Below are 24,105 nucleotides of genomic sequence, written 5' to 3' on the forward strand. Positions count from 1 at the left end.
CACACCATTTGGGAATTACTCTAAATTAACTGTTATTAATCTTTTTATCTTTCAATTTAGGAAACACTTTTTTCCATTCTATACCAAAAAAAAGTCAGTACAAATCTAAGAAAACTAACCTTCTAGCTTTATTTGAAAAGAAATCTTGGAAAAGAAGTCCTTAAAAAAAAGATAAGCATAGGCAAGCCTCTTCATTTCACGTTGCAGTAAGATTTGACTCTAGTTTTGCCATGGTTACTTGAATACAGAATGCTTCTAATGCAGATTACTGTTCTCCATGGGCGTCAGAAATGTATTCTTATTTAGCAGAGCCTAGACTTACATATAGAAAAACATTTTTATATTAGAGGCAAGATAACTGAATGTTCATTCCAATCATACTTTTTTTTTTAAACTCAGAAGGGATATTATATCATTCTAATAAAGTATGTCTACCTTGCTATCTTATTATTGTGTTGGAAAATTGCTCCTTTCACTGGGATATGTTTGTAATTTGTAGAGATTACTTTTATTACAAACATGCTATCTTTTGTCTGCAGACATCATTTTCCAAATCAGCATTTCTTACATTTTATACAATGGCTTTTATTTTATAAAAATAGCATACTATTTTGATCATTCTAATAAATTCATCAAAAAATTATTACAGTGGTACATACCAATCAATAAACTAATGCTGTATCTGTACACTGTTTTTACAAGAAAAAAGATATTGTACTCTATATAATGAAAAGATAACAGTTCCAAAGGAATATGAAATAGAAAGTAAATGATATCATATGCTCTTAAGAGGAAAAAGTTCCAGGTCCTCGGAGTCAGTGTTTTCAATATTCCTCCCTAGTCATAAAATATACATTCTTGAGCAATGCCATAAGTTAACTTTTACCAATATATATCCCCTACTATATTAAGATTAAACTGTCAGAATTCCGCACCAATTCTGTCAAAGGAACTACATACATGTGTCTTACATTATATCTAAAATGAATGTTACTTTTCTTCTGCTGAAAACAAACTATGTAAGCATTTGTCAACATCTAGCAAAAGTTACAAATCATAATAATCAATTCTCCCAGATCTGTGAAACTAAAATATATAAATAATTAATTCATTGTCTACCAGAACAATTCATTTATCATATCTGCCCACAGCCAAATTTAAACCAAATATTAGGTTTGTTACATGCATGATGTAACAGGATTGCTAAAACCCAACCCTTCTCAGATTCCAATCCCATTATATAGATTTTATGTTGCCATTTCTGAACACACCACAAAGCGGTGAAACAAATAAATGCACTTTGAAGTTGTTTAAAAACCTGCCCCAAAAAACAGAAGCATATTTACTATTTTAGCTACACCTAGACCAACACTGCTCTGGAAATAACATTTCTCAGATTTTTGGTTTCATTTTAAAGAGTGACCAATTCTAATAATACTTTAACACATACACACACACACACACACACAATAGAGTGTCAAGTCTTTTTATTGCTTCACGTTTCTGAAAAAGGGATGCAGCAAAGCCTCCTTTGCTGTCATTCTTGTAGCAGGACTTAAGTCCAATAGTTTATCAAGGAGATCGTAGGCGCTATTAGGAACTCTGTCCCATCCTTTGGGATCAGATGACTTTTGTAAAGTTTTCTTTTCTTTACCACCATCTTCGTGAGTGCTTTGTTTTTGATATTGTATGTGCTTTTTGGATGCCTGAAAGGCAGAATCTGACACGTTGCCTATTCCAACTGTTAAAGGAAATTCTTGAGAAGGATGCATCTGTACATCACCTGCCGAGTTGTCAAAGTGGGTAGTTTTCCCCCTCAGCCTTTCACAGAGTTTCTTTAAATCCTGTGCTGGGATTTCTTTGCTACACAGGATTGATTTACCTAAATGAAAAGCACTTGTTAGAAGGTTCTTCAGAAGGCATTTTTTTACAACAGCGTCCAACACTTCAATTAAAGAGTTTAAATAGCAGCCGCTGGTCCCTTAGTGGAACCAAGTTTTTAAAAGTGAAACATTGATTTTGCTCTTCCAAATTTTACATGTATAGACTTGAGATGCAGGCAATTGATTTTCCAGACTGTTATTTCGCAAGGAAATTCAGAACAGCAAACATTGCTAAAACAATTCTTATAGAATACATTGGAAATATTAGATACACAGCTATGGGTATGTATGTAGTCAATAGTACAAGTGCATTGTACCAGACTGAGACAATATCTCTATATAACGTCACGGAGAGAGAGAGAGAGAGAGAGAGAGAGAGAGGGAGGGAGAAAGAGGGAAGACATCTCACATCGTTATGTATGTATTCCTGGAAAAAATAAGTGATGCTGTCAAATTCTGGATTGATTGTCCTGCATATGTTGGTCCCACTGTGCATGACTGTGAAGATACAGCAGCCAAGAGTCGACTTAGCCAGACCTCAACTATGCAATTCATGGCTGCACTCACCTCATCAACTGGAAACCCTTGAAACTGTGTTGCTAGAAATGGATGTGTTCTTTCACAGCCTAAACAAAGCAGCCTATTCTATTCTGTACCTGTACCTATAAAAGTCAGACCTACAAGTTTTGTTTTAAGTGTGGAATTCTCAAACCAGCTGTTTCAAGCTTAAAATATCTTTGAGCTACTTTGCACTACCCTATGAAGGAAAAGGCAGAAGACCGATCTACTGAGAAATTCTAATATTAGAGGCGCAGAAGACACTACAAGGTGACACAATACCCAAGAGCAAAGACTTAACTGTCACTATCAACAGTGAGTCTGTACTTTTTGTTGCTTTTATGGATATGGGGGAAATCTATTGTTGTGGCCCACCAGCAGAGCTGGCAGCAGATTCAGAGGTTGGGGAGGAACATGAGGAAGTTGGAGAGGAAGAGATGGGCCAGTCCTGGAGTCTGGGGAAGGCTCTGATGAGGGCTCTGTGTCGGAGGCAGAGAGGGGGCCAGGGCCGTATGCCAGTTTTGAGCTGCTTTCAGAGTCAGACATTAGTGAGGCAGATGAACAGCTGGAGCCTGTTCCCAGTGTGTGCATGCGCAGAATTGCCAGACGAAGGGAACAGCTAAAGAACAGGGGTCGACTTGGGAGTAAGGCCACAGGTGGACGATGAATGGCTCCTCCCAGAGGAAATAAAAGAGGAGCGAAAGAGAAGTGGAGTTTGCAGGAGACAATTAGTTTTCTTAACTGGCTCATGACTCTCCGAGACTCCTTGCCAAGTTTTGCAGATATTGGCTTGGCAGGTCTCAAAGCCGGACAAGGTATGTGATTTTAAATCCCCCTTGAAAGACTTTGCTGTATGTGAATGAGCATAATTCACAGTAAATTAATAAAAGGGTTTTTTGTCAAGACCAGGCGTTTGCTTCATGCTCTTGGGAAGCCTAGGTCAGAACATCTATAAACCTTTTAATTTGGTGAAAAGTTATTAGCCCCACATATCTGAAATGTATTCAAGCTGAATATCTGTGGCTTTTTGGAGTGCAGCAAAAGCAGCACTGACACTATGGCCTTTATTTTATCTGTTTAATTTTCACTGCAGTGCCAAATATGCACTATGTTTACTGAATTGCTGATTCTGCCTTAATAGGATTTTGTTGACAGATTTAGAAACATTTCCCCCATCATGATCTTTAATTGTGGTAAGCTGATGTTTGGTGCAAAATACTTTGCACAAATCTCTCTGGATGATTATCAGATAACTACAACTAAACACCTTAAGTAGAACGGAAAATGAGGAACGTCAGCCAGGTGAAGGAATCCTGGGAATTGAAGTCCTTCTGCTGGCAGTCTTTCTGTGGAGAATGCAAGTAATCCTCGACTTACAATTCATTTAGTGACTGTTCAAAGTTACAATGGCACTGAAAAAAGAGTGACCATTTTTCACACTTACGTTGCAGCATCTCCATGGTCACATGAGCAAAATTGGCGACTGACTCCATTAATGACTTTGTGGCTTTTGTGATCATCTTTTGCGATATTCTGACAAGCAAAGTCAATAGGGGAACCAGATTCACTTAACAACCATGTTACTAAGTTAACAACTGCAGTGAGTCACTTAACAGTGGCGAGAAAGGTTGTAAAATAGGGCAAAACAAATGTTTCACTTAGCAACAGAAATTTTGGACTCAGTTGTGGTCATTAAGTCAGGGTCTACCTGTACCACTATTGAGAAATGCAGCAAAAAGAAGTCTGGTTTACAATTCCGGGAAAGGAGAATACAAATCTGAGGAGGAGAGATTCAGAGCCAATAACGTTGATTAGACTTAATTAGCCACATATTTGCCTGCAGTCTTTTCATTTCACAAACTGAATGCCACTAATTTAATTTGTATGTTTGTTTCCTATGGGATTATTTAGAAGCCTGACATGATTTAAGGAATTTGGTCCTGACATTTAGATGAATGAATTCCAATGCTATTTTATCCGAAGTTATGTAGAAATCCATGAACATAATCCTAATTATCTACATATAGGCAAATAATACATTAGTTACAAACAGGTTCGAAAAAGAATAACAAAACCTGCGTACCAAATGTTTTAGCAGCTTGAATGGTTTCTCTGGAGCCACGAATAGTCATGATCTGTGCCAAAGCTGTTAAATCATCGCTAGCCTTGTAAAATGGATACCGACCACTCAACAGAGAGAGAAATATAATTCCTGCAGACCACATGTCAATTGCTGCAAATAGAAGCAAGGCTTTAGTAACAATGACTAGTTGTTCCAATTTATTCCCAATGTTAAAAAACAATCTAAGGAGTCAAAGCATATTATATATAGTATTTTATATAGTTAAATATAAGACTGCTGTCTTCCCAGGATTTCTTGGCTTTTCATATTTTATAATCTTTCCCAAATGAACTTCAGGAAGAACCAAGCAAGGACAAAGGATCTGCAATTATAAATATTCAATGCAATTTATGAAGAGAAAAGGGTTAAAACAAGCCGTTGTGGAAAGATCAATGAAGGAATTAGTTCAAAATTAAGTGATAGCAAAATGTTTCTCATAAGCCTGAATGTATATGACTTTTTTTTTTTAGGAGGAAACGTGGCCTCCTCACTATCCATTCCATTGCAATAAAAGTATTGATCCTAAAAGACATCAATAGACATTAGACATTACTGTTTCAGCAGCAGTATTTTTTAAAAAGAAACATATTGTAGAATTCAGATACGCTGACTAAAACAGCATCAATTTAGATGAGGTTTTCTGACAGACAGGTGGAGGTAATATTAATATTCCCAAAATGCTTAAGTTCCTCATCTAACAGCTAGTTTCCATCTGCTTTAAAAATAACAAATATTTTTGTCAGTTTGAAACTCTAAAAAAACCTGCCTGCAAGAATATTATAATTAAGCTTGCCAGCATGCTAATGAATGCTATATATTCAGAACAAGGGCTTTAAAAAATCAGCACAAAACTAAAATCACTTGAACTTTCTACTTTTTCTCTTTTGTTTAAAATAGAAACATCGTAGTAAATATTTCGGATAGAGATAGTTTCCATCCAAGGTTTTTATTTTAGCTAACAAGTTTTAACAAAACAACATTTTAACAGCTTTAATAGATTAAGTAGCTTGTGTAATTTATTGTACCTGTAGTTTGATTAGGGCACTTCGTTAATACTTCTGGTGCTCTGAATCCAGGAGTACCTGCCCTTGGGGCAACCTGCTGACGTCTTGGGGTTAAATAGAAAAAAAATTAGAAAGTAATAGCATACAATTAGAACATCCCATAACCAAAGTACTTTCTAGATCAGGCCCACTCTACTCATTGAGGACAAAGGGCTGTATGGATACATTAAAAATCCTCATGGGCCACACAAAGAAATTATTGGAATGATGATAATGTAGTTTGGGGAACAGTGGAAATTCTGGAGCCGCTGGTGATAGAATGTTGTTTGTGATTGCTGTAAGTTTACTATTTTTTTTATTAAAAAGGTCTACAGGCCACACAAGGCTGCTTGGTGGGGCACATGTTACCTGTATATTGTGCGGGCCTGATCTAGGATGTACTTTCACATGGTGTTATTAGACATCTAGCAAGATAATAGGACAGATTTCCAACATTCTGCGATTCAAATCCCGAATTCTCTGCCAGCACAGTCAAAGGCCAATTTGGAAGCCTAAAAATTGAACATGTCACACACCCAGAGGCACCATGTTAAGGAAGATTGTTCTAATATCTTGCTTTCTGGCTGCAACATTTTAAAATGTTTACTTCTCCTATATTGGGAAATTCACCACGTGGATGACTCTGCTTAAATGTTTTTAAAAGCCTCTAAACAAAGTGCCCTCTGCAGGAGGAGGCGAGAGAATCACGTGCCTCATTTGCATAAGGAATTTTTCACCTTTTAACCCTTGCTTAACTCTTAAAAGGCGAAAAATTCCTTATGCAAAGGAGACCCATAGTTCTCTCGCCTCCCCCTACAGTTAGCACTAAGCAGACTCAGAGTCACTGTGACTTGGAGTCTGGCAGCAACTACCTTGGCCTTTTTAATTATTTTAAAAATTGTTTCCTTTTCCTCATGAGACTGGTGAGGCCCCGCCTCCTCTGCCCCCAGTGACTGCACGTCCCTGTTGGGAATATATACATACAGCTCACACTTCTTTACATAATATTCATGAATAGAATTGCAAAATGATTTGCTCTGTAGTTATAGCATTATGATTCTAGAGAACCTATCTTTTAAAGCTTATCCTAGATTTTTGACGTTATTTTTTCTACTGTTTTATGTCTACGATTGTCGTTTGATACTTGCATGAACTATCTAGCTGATACCCCAAAGGTGCTTTTTCAAGAGGCAACGGGACTTTCTGGTTTTTCTTTGAAGATGTTTCACTTCTCATCCAAGAAGATTCTTTAGCTCTTCTGAAACATCAAAACCAGAAAGGCTTCTTGAAAAAGCACCTTTGGGACAACTATGACCTGGATTACTGGGAATCTCCACAGATATCTAGCTGATACTAAATCAGTTTATATAGAAAGGAGTAACAAGTAGATAATAAATCTACTTTTCTATACCTATGCATTCTCTATCTGACATCCTCCCAAACTGACATCGCTATAATGAAGAAATGGAACTGAAAAGGGCTCAAATCTTTATTGGTGTTTAGAATTCTTGTACGGAAAGTGTACGCCATTATAAAAGCATGTGGGTGAAATAAGTGTTTGATTCCCCCCTCCCCCACTGTTGTATTTCAAGGTTCTAAATGTAGCCTGTGCTTAGTAAAGCCACTAATGTATCCATAATTTTAATGCTGCTTGGCAACAGAGTGAATATTTTTTCCTGCATCAAAAATGAATTACCTTGAAAGACAAATGGTGCAGACGCTATCTTTTGCGTAACAGTCGCAGGTCAAGTGAGCCTGGGTGCTGCTAGCGGCTTTCTTGCCTAAACCATTATTCACAACTGAAGTTGCCTTCTTCTTCACCGACAGTTTCCTAACTGGAATATCCATTATCCTAGGTTGCTTTACAAACAGTAAAATAAAAGTTGCATTTTTAATGCAAGGTATACTCAAAACACAGTACTGATTTATTTTATGAGACTGATAATAGTTTGCCACACTAATACACAACTATTTAAAAGAGTTAACTATAAAAACTTACTCAAAAAAACATACCAAATAATGTGGATTAAAAAAAACAAATAAAATGCCCTATTCCCTAATTGCTTAGAACTCAACCAATCTAGGCTTCAAGTTTTATAATAGCACTAGCATTTAGACTTATATCTCTCTAAACAGTTTTACAGAGTCAGCATATTGCTCCCAACAATCTGGGTCCTCATTTTACTGACCTCAGAAGGATGGAAAGCTGAGTCAATCTACAGGTAGTCCTTGGTTGAGGATGTTAATTGGGACCAGAATTAAGCCATGCAGTTGCAAAGCATAACATCCATGACTGCATTATTCAGTGACAACAACCACAGCAATCCTTGTTGTATTAACTGAATCCCAGATGGCCATTAGGTAAGGATTCACTCTGGTCCCTGCCAGCCCGGGGCCTATGCCTTCTCTTGAACACCATCCACCCATGTGTCTGCCCCCCGCCCCATCTTTTCCTTTCTGGCCACTCTACACAGTGGCACTCCCTTGGTGATGACACTACCATGTTTCCCCAAAAACAGGACATGCCCTGATACTAGGCCCAATTGAGCTTTGCAGGACATGGACTAAAATAAGCCTCCCCCCCCCCCAACTACTAAAATGACCCTGCCATGAACCTGATCTTATCCAGGGAAGACTACAGTTTCAATGCCCCTCGCGGTGGCCCTTCGGAGTCGGGCCACGCCCAGCCGATCCACGGATTCTTCGGCAGCCTGCTGCCTGGCCTGTGCGCACCGCCTGGCCTGTGTGTGAAGTGTGAAGGTCTCACACTTTGGCGGTGGCTTCGGGCCTGAACCCAGTGCCTCCTGCCTTCACGGCGGGCGCCTCTTTGGGAGGCCAGCCGCCACCCCAAGAACGAGAATAAATTAAACAGTAAACACAACATTCACTCGACATTCGGGAGGGGCGAAAGTAAAAACTTATCCCCAGGCCTGACGGGCTAGCCAGATCTTGAGGGCTGTGCGGAAGGCCTGGACGGTGGTGAGGGTACGAATCTCCACGGGGAGATTATTCCATAGCGTCGGAGCCGCAACAGAGAAGGCTCTCCTCCGAGTAGTCGCCAGTCGGCACTGACTGGCGGATGGAATACGGAGGAGGCCAGCTCTATGCGATCTGATGGGACGCAGGGAGGTAATTGGCAGAAGGCGGTCTCTCAAGGTGGGCTGCCTAATGCCTAGATATTGATCACGTGACTGAAGAGAAATTGCAATGGATGCAAGTTGGGAACGAGACATAATTACCATTTGTTCAACACCGTTGTAACTTGGGACAATGAATTAAAGAATGGTGGTTTCCCAAAGACAAACTGTTCCTCCGAATATGAACTGGATTTATCTGTGATTAAGAATACTTACTTTAACTGTGGAACGGCCTTGAAATGCTGAGCTTCGCACGTTGAAATTTTTCTCCCCAAAAACTGAACGCTGAACACAATGACAGTCTGGATCCTCCTGTGAGGTCAAGAAATGACAATGAGAATTCTATCTCTAATTCATAGCAATAATTAATGAGCAAATACTAAAACCTCTGTAGTTTATCAATTATCCTGTTTTTACTCAGGAGCTCAAGGCTGAAGTCATAATGATCCATCCTCCCATTTTTCAAATACATCCCTGTGAGTGAGTGGGAAATTAGCATGGCTTTAGAACTGGAAGAAGAACCAAGAAGACCTGTGCTCTATTGATAGTACTCTTATAGTCAAAAATATAACAGATTTAGAAGATCTATTAATGAAAAGCAAGGAGCACGGTAAAAATATAGGACTAAAATTAACTGTAATGATCAAACTAATGCCAGGTCAAACAAACCTTACAATTAACGATGATGGTACTGAACAATGGATAGCTTTTGCCTTTTAGGATTCACCATTAACAGTAAAGGAAGCTTTGTGAAACACACCATAGCTAGAATTTGGTAGACCAATCACAAAGGTCTGGAAAAGTTACTCAAAGACCATGATGCATCTGTACCTACAAAGATCAGAATTGTGCAAGCTATGGCAGCAGTCCCCAAACTTTTCGTCTTTGTGGACCTGCGGGAGAGATGGGGATGGTTCTGGGCAAGTGGCGGGCGGGTGCATGCGCAGCTCCATTTGCACGCCCACCCCCTGTACTAATAGAGCTGCGTGCACGCTTACCCACTGGTCATGCAAGTGAAATTGCACGTGCTCACCTGCCTCTTTCGTGGCCTGGTTGGGAATCCCTGAGCTACAGTACTCCATGCAACACAGAGTTCTGTACAAGTGAAGTTAAGATTCTGAAGAAGCAAAAGTAAAGTAGTAGTAATGCTTTTGAGCATTAGCCGTGGAGAAGACTTCTGAAAAACCATGGAGAGCCATGAAAAGAAACAACTGCATAGCTGAATAAATCATCCCAAAGAGGCACAAATGACCAAATTATCTTACTTTGGAGAACTTGTGTGAAATCTAGTTTTCTGAAGCAAAATCTCATGCTGGGAAAGTCAGAGGAAAGGGAAGAAATTGCCAGCAATAATGTAAATAGACTCAATTATAGTGGTGGTGGAAAAACTGAAGGACCAGCTAAGGTCAGATCATCCTGAAAAGTATCTGTGACCTAATGACATATAACCAATCAATCTGCATGGTAGATGGGCTGAGAAACTGTACTTGGGTCAAAGCCACTTAGTAAGCTGCTGGGATTGAGGTGGATCAGAACCCGGGTCTACCCAATATCAGTATAACAGCCTAACCACTTCACCACACATGAGATAGGAACTTGCTTTCCAAGTCCATATTTGGTTGGTCATACATTGCCACCTGCTGAGACAAACCCCATAATCATTCAGGATAATGCTTGGAGCAGTTATACCTTAATATGAAAAGATATGTAATGAAGCAGACCCAGATTTTTTTATTCTGTAGTAACCAATCTGGAACCCATTAATACACAACACACTCATATAAAATACTATATAAGGATAATTATTTCAGAGTAACAAAATCCAATTTTGTATGATATCTGATATAGATATTCCTTCAAGATTTCATACAAATACAAAAACTCTGAAACAGAATGAAATATTATTCTGGTATTATATCTCCCCCTGTTGGATAAAGTTACTTATTAAATAAATCCATCGAGCAAATTATGAAAAAAAAAAGAAAAGAAAAGAAACTAGAACCTTTCTTTTGTGTCCTTGTTTAATCTGTGTTTGTGAAATGGAAGAAAGCCTCTTATTAGCTGTTTTTGCAGCTGACTGATGAACGAGCTGCCTTGATGTTGGGGAAGTAACTTGGCTCCCCACGGTTAACGGAGATTTGTTGTATGCAGAACTCCTTTGCTGAGTTTCCGATGGAATAATTTTAAGAAGTTCCACTTTTGTCTCAGGAGTTCCTTGTGCCAAGCCAAAGTCAACCAACGCATATCTGAAGACAATTAAAACATGAAGTTAATGATAATACTCACTTTTCCTATTAACAGAATCTAACAACTTCTTCCTTGTTTAATAGTACCGTGTTTCCCCGACATTACGACATGTCCTGAGAACAAGACCATGCCATATTTTTCCTGTGGGCAAAAATATACGCCCTCCCCAATAATAAGCCCCCTGGACAACCCCCCCCTCCAGCCAGGCAGTGCCAGTCACCAACCTAGCGATATCCCGAAGGCGCAAAGCCGCAGGAGCCAGGGGGAGGGGGCAAAGGCGCTCACCTTGTTTGACACCTTTGGGATACCGCTAGGTTGGTGGGTGGCACTGTGCCCAGCTGGAGCGGGGGGTTGCTGGGCACCTGGCAACGCCCCTTTCCAGCCGGGCAGAGCGCACGCACGACCCAATAATATCCCAAAGGCGCTAAGCCGCATGGCACTTTGCCCAGCTGGAAAGAGAGGTTGCACGAGCACTTGTTCTGCCTTCAGCTTGCGTGCCTCCCAGCCTCACCATGCCCAGCTCTCCCTGCAGGGCTGGGCCAGGGTGCCGCCACTGCTGCCCCGCTGCCACCGCCATGCTCCGAGCACAACCGGCTTCCAAACTCCAGAGATCCTCTGGGACTATGCTCTATGGTTGTGGGCTGGCTGTTGGGAGACTGGTGGGACAGAGAGTCTTCCCGAAGCAAGCCCCAAACCATAGAGCATAGTCCCAGAGTGGCTGCTGCCAGAAGACTCGGCAGCGGATCTCCGGAGTTTGGAAGCCAGTTATGCTTGGAGCAGGGCGGCGGGTGACAGCAGCAGGGCCACGGCGGCACAGGCATCCTGGCGCAGCCCTGCAGGGAGAGCTGGGCATGGTGAAGCTGGGAAGCACACGAGCTGGAGGCAGAACAAGTGCTCGGGCAAACTCTCTTTCCAACCGGGCAGAGTGCCAGGCGGCTTAGCTCCCTTGGGATATTACTGGGTCGGTGAGTGGTGCTCTGCCCGGCTAGAAAGGGAGGTTGCCGGGCGGCTGCTCATGAGCGTGGTCACCTCATGGCGACTTTGTTGTGCTGCTGCGACAACGCAACACAGCTGTTTGCCCCTGAGGATGTGCCCGGCTCTTCGGGCGCCTGCTTGCAAGAGAGCAGCCACCCGGCAATCCCAAATCAATTACCCCCTCCCGATAATAAGGCCTAAGCAAAATTTGGGGGTCAAAAGAAAATAAGACCCTGTCTTATTTTCGGGGGAAACACAGTATCCAGATATTGAAACACACTTTTTATAACGTTTAATAACAAAACGAGAATCACATACTGAAAAACTGTGTATGCATGAACAAGTCTGCCAAATGTGGCAAAATTGATTTGGAAATTTACCATTTTACCAAACTGGCAGGCCACGACCTCAATGCATCTCCTCCCATCTATCATAAATACTTGTCAAGACGTACAATTATTGTTTTACTAAATACATGATTACTAGATTTAATACATTCTACCATATAAGATTTTCCTGAGCTTCAAGATCACCACAGATGGGGACTACAGCCAAGAAATTAAAGACGCTTGCTTCTGGGGAGGAAAGCTATGGCAAATCTAGACAGCATACTAAAAAGCAGAGACATCACCCTGCCAACAAAATGCGTATAGTCAAGGCTCTGGTTTTCCCATTTGCCAAAGAAATGGGGCCTTCGAACTATGGTGCTGGAGAAGACTCCAGCGAGTCCTTTGGACTGCAAGGCGATCAAACTGGTCAGTCCTAGAGGAGATCAACCCTGACTGCTTGTTAGAAAGCCAGAACCCGAAGATGAAACTCAAATACTTTGGCCACCTAATGAGAAGGAAGTACTCCCTGGAGAAGAATCTAATGCTGGGAACGATTGAGAGCAAAAGAAGGAGCGACAGAGAATGAGGTGGCTGAATGGAGTCACTGAAGCAGTCAGTGTGAGCTTAAATGGACTCCAGGGAATGGTAGCAGACAGGAAGGCCTGGAGGAATGTTGTCCATGGGTTTGCGATGGGTCGGACACGACTTCACAACTAACAACAACAAGCCATATAAGATCATAACACATACAAGGTAGGTCAGACTTACTGTTGCAGTTGCCTGTTGTACAGGAAATTACTGGGTTTGACATCACGATGAACAATACCAAAATGATGAATGCGCTTCAAAGCTCTCAAGAGGTTAAACATGTAGTTTCTTACTTCTTCAAATGAGAGAGAATCCAAGATGTCCTATACAAAGGTTGTAATAAGTAAACATGCATTCACTTGCAATCAAACTCTCTTAATTCTTTAATAAAAAGAATTCAGAACTCACCGAAAATGATTCATGTTCCAGATAAGGCATAACGATTACCACATGATCATTTTTTCTAAAACAATATTTAACTCCCATGACATATCTTGTCCTCTACCAAAGGGGAAAAAAAGTTCCCTCACAAAGAGGGAACGTAGTATTGTTAGCATTTTTCCACAGATCGTTTCTGAACAAATACATCATTATTCTTTAAGGAAATCATTTCAGACTACAACTTTCCATTGATGACATGCAGAAAACAAGTCTATAAAAATGGTTCATGTCATTTTTCAAAACTACTTTTGTAATTTTAAGGACATTCACAATCATGAAGTGAGATACAAATTTAAGATACACAATAAAGATGATTTCATATATTCACATCTATGCTTGTATATGTTGAAAATATTTTCAAAGGGCTAGATATAATGCCCTAAAATATATCCAGCAAAAAATGTATGCACATTAAAAAAACAGTGGTGCCATCATTTCAACTCTTTTTGTAACTTTTTATATACATATAGCCGTGATGGCGAACCTGTGGCACCGGAGCCATTTGTTAGGGTACGCAAGACCAAAAAAGATCACCTCACTGACCTAAAGAAATACTTGGTACATGGAATAGTAGAGTTTAGGTTATATTATTGACATTTTTATTTCTTTAAATAATTTTAGGGCATATTGCAGCCTCACCACTATTCAGTATTAGAATATAGATAGCCTTTGACTAATGACCACAATTGAGCCTAAAAATTCTGTGGCTAAGCAAGACAGTTATTGAGTTTTGCCCCATTTTATGACCTTTTTGCCATGGTTGTTAAGCAAACTGCTGCGGTTGTTAAGCGAATCTGGTTTCTCTAGTTAACTTTGCTTTGTGGCTACAAATGGTGACCACATGACCCTGGGACAGTGCAACTTTCATAAATACATGTAAGTTCCCAAGGATCTGAATTCTCATTATGTGACCATGGGGATGCTGAAATGGTCATAAATGTGAAAACTGATCAGGTCACTTTTCAATGCCATTGTAACTCTGAATGGTCAGTAAACGAAATGAAATAAATGAAATAATATATATAGTACCTATATATTAGTTCATGGCCCATTTATATATACAGGTAGTCTTCGACTTACAACAGTTCATTTAGTGACCATTCGAAGTTACAACAGCACTGAAAAAAGTGACTTATGACCATTTTTCACACCTATGACCATGCAGCATCCCCACGGTCATGTGATTTACATTTGGATGCTTGGCAACTGACTTATCTTGATGACGGTTGCAGTGTCCTGGAATCATGTGATCCCCTTTCTGACAAGCAAAGTCAATGGGGAAGCCAGATGCACTTTTACAACCATGTTAATAATTTAAGAACTGCAGCGATTCACTTAACAAATGTGGTGAGAAAAGTCATAAAGTGGGGCAAACTCACTTAACAAATTTCTCACTTAACAATACAAAATTTTGCACTCAATTGTGGTTGTAAGTTGAGGACTGACTGACTAACTGTGTGTGTGTGTGTGTGTGTGTGTGTAGAAGTGAAAACTATTTCTATATAAAAAGCACATATCAAAATAATTTAAATGCTAAGAAGCTCATTGTGAGTCTTGTGGAAATGTAAGATCTCTGTGTACTTCTGTGTCCATACATACCCTGCATTATGAGACACTGAAGTTCAGCGGCAATTCGTACAGGATGACTGGTAGGAATCAAGTGTTTCAGAGCCACTTTTTCTTCACGGCCTCCTCGTAGATGGCCTATTGCCAAGTAAACAGAACTAAAAGTTCCTACAAAATAATATAGATATATTTAGCAAAAGTTTAGTAGTTCCAGTAGGAATTAGTAGTTAATTTATTTTTCTATAAATTCTTCCTGTAAACCACCAGACCCCCATCAAAACCTTTTGGATCCTTGCATAAGCGATTTTAAACTTTGCTTTTTTTTTTCCTTTTCTTTTTTAAAAAAAGCACTGTACAATTGGAAAAAATATGAGCCCTGTTATTGTGATACATAGTTCGGATGAACTTGTAAGAAAGAAGGCTATATGTGTTGTACTGGGGATATACACTTGGATTTTTAAAATAAAAAACAAAGAACAGGCCAAATGTCCAAACATCTTTGTTTTTTGAGATTCTCCAAACATGGATTTATGTTTTTGAAGTATAGATACAGGGAATAGATTATATACAACCCAGAGAAGAGCCTGTTAGATTTTTATTTTGAAGACAAGAGATTTAATCACATTGGCTTTCTGTATCAAAAATAAAGAAAGAGAATACAAGCCAAACACCACATTCATCAAATTCATCCATGTTGCAGGCTCTACTGTCCACTCAGAGATTATTTGGGGGGGGGGGGGGCAAGAATCATTCACCTTAGTTGATTTGTCTTCCCCAAACAAAGGTAGATGACTATTGCAGATACTTTTATAGAACTTCATTCATGAACCACAGATTGAGAAAATTGCTGTAAAACAACTGTACTTCTGTAGTGATCTTACAGTTTTGTAAAGTTAAAGTTCTGGATACACTTTCTGCTCTAATTCAGACATGGCTGGTTATTATTTAAACAATTTCCATTTTTAAAAAATCTGCTCTGAGTTAAAGTAAAAAGTGTATTGAAAAATAAGTTACTTGAAATAATAACTTTTTTCTTCTTTTATTTTTTCCTTTAATGACATTTTCTTCCTTCTTTGAAACCTCTTCACCTAATTTGAAGCTCTTTCAGCACACAGCTATCTGAGCATGTGATACTATTGTAAACTACTTCCTTGTTCTTCAAAGAGGTTTCTAATCCATCAAAGATAAAAGAAAAAAAGGGGTACTACTAAAGAAAATCTTGGACAACTCCTAAGCAAGCAACTATACTCAAGCCATATTCCTGAATAATGTCAAAATAACAGGAGGCATGAAGTTGGATATCTCCTATGTGTACAGATAGTCAACCTATGACCACAATAGGGATCAGAATATCCATTGGAAGCAAGGCGGTGCTAAGTGAGTTGCACCCGATTTTTTTTGCCAACCTTTCTTCCAGGGTTAACAAATAACTGCAGTTAAGTGAATCACATGATCATCAAGGAATCCAGGTTTCCATTGACTCTGCTTATCAAAAACCAGCTGGGAAGGTTGCAAATGGTGACTGTGAGATGCTGCAGCTTTGTAAATACATGCCAGCTGCCAAGTGCCTGAATTTTGATCGTGTGACGAGGGGGATGTTGCAACGGAGGACCAGTTGTAAGTCATTTTTTTCCCCAGGGCTGTTATTACTTTGAACAGTCAGTAAACAAATCATTGTAAGTCAAGGACTACCTGTATTGTTGCCGAACATGGATCAGCCTCACAAAAGTCAGTTACAAACCCAATGATAGCTGGAAGTGGTAAATTTGCTTACTGGGTAGTTCCACTTCAATTGCAGAAGGAACTCACATGGGTACATACTTTTCTTCTCAATAAAGAGAAATTCTTGCATAAAGTCCCCCCACTTAAAAGCATAATGAAGCCTGCTTATCACAGTCATAGTTATTACAGTTGTAAAGCATGTACCCAGGAGGCTGAGCTGATTTTATGCTCTCCCTTTTTTGTGCCAGTCATTATATTAATGCCATGGTCATAAGTAAACCAATGGTTCACTCTGGGTCAAATTTGATTAAACTGGAAGTAAATGCTGATTTTCACCAAGTGTCATAAAACGTGGTATATGATCACAGGATCTGCAAATAGCTGTAAATCAGGAGTGGGTTCCAGCTGGCACTACTGCCGGTCGCTCGTGCAATATGAAATTGTTCTGCGCACAAGCAGAATTAAAAACAAGATGGCGTGGAGACGGGGGGAACGGTTCGGGGGTGTGGCAGGCTGGGTCACTGCCGGTTCCACGATCCAGGCTGCCAAACTACTACCAGTTTGGGCCGAAGGTCCTAATTGGTAGGAACCACCACTTCTGTAAATGCAGGTGTCATGCATCGTAGCGACAGGTCATAAGTCAAGGACTACTTGTCTGGAAAACTAGTACTTGGAACAACCAGTTATTTCTTAGCCTTTTCTATTGGTAGCAGGGGAATATGGGGAGTACTCAGTCATGCAGGTTTCCATCTATATAGCCTGATAGAACATTGCTTACTATTTACGAATGCTACATCTCAAAGACAAGAGGCCCATTGCAATGCAAACAAAGTTTAAATCAGTTCCCAGAGGGGAAAAAAAGACAAAGAGAATCTGAACTATGACATAGAGAACAAATGAATTAACTCTCTTCCTACCTACTGTTCATTGTAGGATGCTAAGAGAACCTATCTACCTGGCCGCTAGCAATATGGTAGAGGTAGCTAAGAAGCTTACGGGTGGGCGCAACATGGCCAGTAATTCCCCTGTATCCAAAGCACTGATTAGTCTTCTTCCGCACTTTTTAATTCTTTTTAATGGACACATTAATTACAAAGTTTCAGATAATCCAGTCTGTAATTTGACATAGCAGGCAAGTACTAACAGTGAAGTCAGAAATAATTATATAAAAGGGGCTATGGAAAATTTGGATAGATGATACTCTAACTTTTGATGTTCAAAAAACTTGAAGCAAAATCATATTCACCTCACCCAATTTTCCCTTTGATTCTGAACACATTTGCAAGCTGAGGTACTGCTTGATAAAGCTTTTCAATATCTGTAAGTGCTCCTATGGAGAAATTTTTAAAATAAGTCATTTTAGAAACTGAGATCATTCTCCCTTACTTTTATATAAGGTTTGCAACATACTGATTTAATAGTGAAATTTAAAGCATTAAAGCTGTCCTTTAAGTAGAGCTGGAAACCTGTGGCCCAAATGCAGTTGCTTAGCATTTCAAAAAAACCATAATAAACATTAATCAAAATTGAAAAATAACAAACTTTTACATAATAAAGTGTAATAGGCCTGATTAAACATCATCTCCAGTTTATAGTAGCAACATGCTAAAAACGGATACTGAAGTATGACTTAACGCCCCAAAAACTTCATTAAGAAATTTTATATGGCCATTTAAAAAGATAACCTCTGACTGTGAACATTCAATTTACAAAGAGAATTTTAAAAACATGACCAAAGTAAAAATAATGCAATTCAAAGAAGCCAACAGTGGAACAATTTTCACCACAACAGAACCCATATTGAACCTCCACAAATGTCCTGACCTAATTGACAGAGAGAGTTGAGCCCTGAAGCATAAGATGATCTGGCAGTTCAACTTCCCCCCCATCACACTAGAACCAATGATGAAGGAGAATCACTACAAACTACCTCCCCCCCCCCCCGCCAAAAAAAGAGGCTGGCCCAGACAGAATACCACGACTGATGCTTCTTGACAAGCCATTCAGAGATCAAGGAGGGCCAGGCAGGATGCACCATCACTTTTGAAGCCCTACAAAGACAAGTGTAAATAATGCTATTTTGATGCTTGGGCATGCCTGAAATCTGACCGAAAAGTCCCAAATAATCAGTAATTATTATTTTGAAATGAAGACACAGCAATGGACTAAACCAAAACTTTACAGGAAGCTTGAGGAATTTAAATCCAATTCCGAAAAATTGAAGCTGTAGCTTTTCATGTTTTTATCACTAGATGGCACAGCAATGATATTGTATTTAGTTTCTGGGTATCTGTAAGAGAACACAAGTTGGTAGCTAAACAACTATGAAGCAGGAAGAAGAGGAAGGGAGACTGAATAGCTAAGATGCTGTTTGGAGTCGTGGTTTATGACTGTTCTGGACTGTTCCATCAGACGTTTCAACTTGCTATTTCTGCCGTTACTGTCCAGGAAATTTTGTCCTGCCTGGAGTTTCAAAGTAGTAACAACTTCAACATAAACATACAATAAGTTACTTACAAGCTCTTCTACAATTCCAAGTAGTTTCATGTATTGTGGTTATATTTATAAACATATTCCATGTATGCATTAAGGCAAAGACAAATAAACATCTCAAGGCTTAGACTGGTGTGTGAACCAGCTTGTTTTTTTAACCCTTGTGGCTTGAATCAGATCAATTATTTATGGAAAGCAAGTTATTAATGTTATAGAGCCGAGGTGGCGCAGTGGTTAAATGCAGCACTGCAGGCTACTTCAGCCGACTGCAGTTCTGCAGTTCGGCTGTTCAAATCTCACCAGTTCAGGGTTGACTCAGCCTTCCATCCTTCCGAGGTGGGTAAAATGAGGACCCGGATTGTTGTTGGGGGCAATATGCTGACTCTGTAAACCGCTTAGAGAGGGCTGAAAGCCCTATGAAGCGGTATATAAGTCTAACTGCTATTGCTAACTGCTATTTAATTAATTATATTAAATTACTGGTTTATTTAACATTAAGAAACATTAAATAAACTATTAAATTTGAATTTATGTACAGTATTTGATTGAAATCTTCAACTTTATTCTTCTACAGGTTTTGTTTTGTTCGGGTTGTATAGCAAACCCTAGATCAGTTTTTAAACTCTGTAAAATTTATATCAATTCCTGTTATGTCTGTGAAGATTCTCAATCATCTAGATCAGGGGTAGTCAACCTTTTTATACATACCGCCCACTTTTGTATCTGTTAGTAGTAAAATTTTCTAACCGCGCACTGGTTCTACAGTAATGGTGATTTTATGAAAATCTAATGAAAATTTTAAAAAATGCTATGAATTTTTTTTTAAGTCAATTAAATTTAAAAAAAGGAAAGTACTTCAGTATCGGACAAAACCCCTCCCGCCCACCATGAAAGCTGGAACGCCCACTAGTGGGCGGTAGGGACCAGGTTGACTACCACTGATCTAGATCATGGTTGTCACAAAGGTGCTTTTCAAAAGCAACTGGACTTGGTTTTTTCCCTCCCTTGAAAATGTTTCCCTTCTCATCCAAGGAGCTTCTTCAGTTCTGAACTGAACGGTGGGGAATTGAAAGATTTGTGTTCTTTGCAGTTATCTGGTTAATTATCTGAGAGCCGTTGAGGCCACCTGGAAGTTTATCAGTTCTCTCAGGATCAACAGAATCAGACTGTAATGAGCATGGAACCTTCTTGGGGCTGCTGATAGGACTGTGCTACAGATAGGAGGTATTGTACTCCTCTCCCTCTGTGGAGAGAGGCCTGTTCAAATTTAATGCAGATGGCCTGACCACTCTTTCAAGTCAGTGGTCCACTCTGTCCAGAATGTGGGCCTTGCTGTCCTTCAAAAGAGTAACCATTGTCTTTCAAATGCAGATGGACTGCTGAATCTTGTCCTGATGGGTTTGTTTTCCTATGCTGTGCCATGCATTTGTGAAGTGGGTGTTTTGCTTCCCCAATGTTCAGATCTGCACATCTCACTGCATTATACTGCGTATACCACATTGTTCAGCTTGTATCTAGAAATGTTTTATCTTCAGGGTGGACAAACTTTTGCCTTAATGTATTCTTGTGTTTAAAGTGTGCACGTATATTGTGTTAGTACTCCTTCATTGGATTCCTTCATAGGAATTCCACTCACTGGTCTAGGTAGTGAATGATACTTGGGTCAAGAGTAAAACATAGGAAGTGGAAGCTTTTACCAAACACATCAACTCTGTGGAGAGGTATATTAAGTTCGTGACCCAACAAATGCGCTCACGACAAAACCGTGGAGCTAAAACCACGGCGCTAAAACCAACATCATCAATATGATGTCATCAACGCGGCGACAACAGCGCACCAACAGAAGCGCGATTTAAGTTACGGTAAGGTTTAGGGTTAGGTTTACAGCGTGCTTCTATCGGCGCGCTTCAGCGCTCATTCGTCGGCGCGCTTTAGAACTCGTGGTTTTGTCACCGCGGTTTAGTCGGGCGCGCTTTTGTTGTTCGCCCTTTTGTCGGTGAACCCATTAAGTTCACATGGGAAGATGTTAAGAAAAATAGTCAGCTTTCCTGGACTTAGCAGTAATATTAAGGAAGACAGACATTTCAACACGAACTATACAGAAGGCCCCCACCCAGAGATCAGTATTATATTTTGATTCTCACCACCCATTGGAATACAAAATGGGAGTGATCAGAACCCTACATCACCAGGCTGAAGGATTGCCTATGAGTAAAGGGGGAACAGAAAAAGAACTGAAACAGATCAAGGAACCTCTCAGAACTTAAGCTTTCATCAAATCTAGAAAAAGATCCAGCAGGAGTTCCTCCATAACAAAGAAAGAACACCAAACAAAGCAACATTGTCATTCCATACTTCACGGAAATATCTGAAAAAGTCAGGGGGATTTTCAACCAACCCAGCATAATGTGAGAATGAAGTCAGAAGAAGCTTTTTGGATGAGAAGTGAAACATTTTCAAGGGGAAAAAAATCAAGAAAGCCCAATTGTGTTTTGAAAAGCACCTTTGGGTCATTTCCTGGCGCTATGGAAATTTAGGAATCATTTGTGGAGTGTGAAAAGACTAATCGAGATTCCAAAAATGAGAAGGAAGCATAAATTATCAGGAAAATGCTAATGAGAAGATTTTAGACAGTGCTAAATATACATACCTTTTTTGTTGCTCTCGTGTTTTTTAAATGAGTTTTCAGCATTCAAGGGAGGTTTTTCATCTAGATGAATTGCCTCCATGACCAACTATTTGAAAGGAAACAAATAATAACAGAGAATGAAGTATTCTCAAAGAAATGACTGAGGCTTCCTAGGAGTTAACAGAATCACATAAATCTACTTTTTTCCTGCTTCCCCCCAAAATAAGTCTGGAAAATGGGTGTGGCATATGTAGGCCGCGGGACTTTGACGTTGATGTTCTTTTTATCCCACCTTTATTACTTTATAAAACTCAATGAGGAGAACATATGTAATGCTCCTTCCTCCTATTTTCCTCACAAAACAACCTCCTGAGGTAAATTGGACTGAGAGAGGGACTGTCCCAAAGCCACCCAGCCTTTTACTCCAAAGGCAAGACTCAAACTCAGGTCTACTGGTTTCTAGTCTGATGCCTTCACCACTAGAACCAAACATGATTTTGTGTAATATAATTTAATCCTGGATACTTGGGAAGTCCTTAGGGGCTTAGTGAGGCTGTACTAATAAAGCAGTAGGTGGCTTTATTTAAAACTGAACTGCACTCAAAAAAAGAACATCAATACATTGGATCATCTTTTAGTAGTACATAATAAGATCAGAATGCTGCATTAAAAAAAAAAACCAATTTTTCTGGTAATGCAAAATTCCTGATCTGATTTTTGAGAAACCAGTTATCCTTTTCCATCGAAGTGTACTACAAGCGATATTTCCCATAATACTCAGCCAGAAACATGACACCAGAACAAAGACATTCGCGGTTTTTGGTGTAAAAAAGAGCGAATATCTACGATGGGAGGAAAGAAGCGTTGTTTAAGGGAGCCAGGAAAGCCCCATACCCCAATTACAGGCCCCCGCACAATAATTCCCCAGCCGCCAAGGAAAGGCTGTCACGTTTCAACTCCTTACTGGGCTGTTTCCTCCTTGTTCTTCTCGTCTCTAAAACACGCGTGACTACTGGGCTTAGTGGCTCAAAAGTCGGCTGTCAACCAGTCACGACCCAGCGATTTCCCATGCAGGATCCCGCATCTCTCGCGGCGCGTTTTGCTTCGTTTTTCTCTTACCGTCAACAACCCCCCGTGTCGAAATGCCGAGCCGCCCTTTCGGAGGACTCCCGGTCCCCCCTTTGTACCTAGCGCCAAGCGGCGCGGTTGGCCGGAGAAAAAGAGGGGGGGGGGGAAAGGAGGCCGGCCCGTGTGGACAAGACCGGAGGCGAGGATACACGTGACAAGGGGCAGGTGCTGGGCTGGCTGAACTGGTGCTGTCACTCAGACGACGTCTTGGGAGAGGCGGGAAGTTTGCTTCACATGCAGTTGATGGCGATAGGGGAGAGGAGCAATGAAAGCCGCGTCCCTTTCCTTCCGCTGGGTTAAGGGCGGATAGAGAGGAGGAGGAGGAGGAGGAGGAGGGCGGCGGTTTCCTTTTTTTGTCTCAATATTTTAACATCTGACCTGTGCAGAAGAAATATCTGAGGAAGAATAGTGTGTGTGTGTTGTGTGTGTGTAACAGGTTTTTTTTTTTTTTAATGGTAAAGAAGTTGAGGCATTTAAAGCAGCGTTTTCTTGACTGAGTTGGTGGACCGAGCGAAGGGAGGTGGGAGGCTGGATGTTCTATTCTTAATTAGAATTCCTGGACGTTAAATCATCTACATATCAATTGAAAATGTCTCGGTCATTAAAAAATGAAAAAGGACGGGCCTGGAAGCAGCAATAGCAATCGCACGTAGACTTATATACCGCTTCACATGCTTTACAGCTCTCTCTTAACGGTTACAGAGTCAGCATATTGCCCCCAACAATAGCGTGCTTATTTTTAGAATGAGTTCACATATAGGCTTATGTGGATATACACTGCAGTGGCTGGTTCACCCTGTTAGCACAGGATTCAGGATTCAGGAGTTATTTGTATGCCGCCCTTTTCCCTGGGGGACTCAGGGCGGCTCACATCCGAAAGATGCTGCCTGTTTCCCTCTTAATATAGGACAGGGCTGTATTTTCCAAGCCTGCAGCTTTTAAGATGTCTGGACTTCAGTTCCCAGAATTCCCTGGCCAGAATTTCTGGCGGGGGAATTCTGGGACTTGAAGTCCTGCATTTTAAAGTGCCAAATTTGGAAAACACTGGTTTTGTACAGTGCACAAATCTGCTCACTGGGATATAAGATGGCAGACTTTACCTGTTAAAACATAAATGCATTGTGTGACCCCCTTCCCCCATGAATTTTGGGTTAGGTGTTTCCTTGTCTGTGGCTGAAGATGAGGGGAAAAAATGTTTGGAAATGGGGTACTGATTTGAAAAAGTATACATAAAAGTCGGCATC

At 40.2% G+C, this 24,105-nt stretch overlaps 1 protein-coding gene across 1 annotated transcript; it reads right to left on the minus strand.

The window, feature by feature from the left end:
- Positions 1–1,470: 1,470 nt before the first annotated feature.
- Positions 1,471–22,990, minus strand: CDC7 (cell division cycle 7). The gene is given in 14 exon segments (XM_032218945.1): positions 1,471–1,882; positions 4,525–4,674; positions 5,589–5,671; positions 7,303–7,466; positions 8,960–9,055; positions 10,746–10,989; positions 13,063–13,205; positions 13,291–13,381; positions 14,919–15,062; positions 17,863–17,941; positions 21,755–21,839; positions 22,698–22,710; positions 22,712–22,793; positions 22,796–22,990. Coding segments are annotated over 14 exon segments (1,791 nt in total). The 5' UTR covers positions 22,818–22,990; the 3' UTR covers positions 1,471–1,487.
- Between the last annotated feature and the right edge of the window lie 1,115 nt (positions 22,991–24,105).

The sequence above is a fragment of the Thamnophis elegans genome, chromosome 5, assembly GCF_009769535.1.
Source record: "Thamnophis elegans isolate rThaEle1 chromosome 5, rThaEle1.pri, whole genome shotgun sequence".
Taxonomy (NCBI): domain Eukaryota; kingdom Metazoa; phylum Chordata; class Lepidosauria; order Squamata; family Colubridae; genus Thamnophis; species Thamnophis elegans.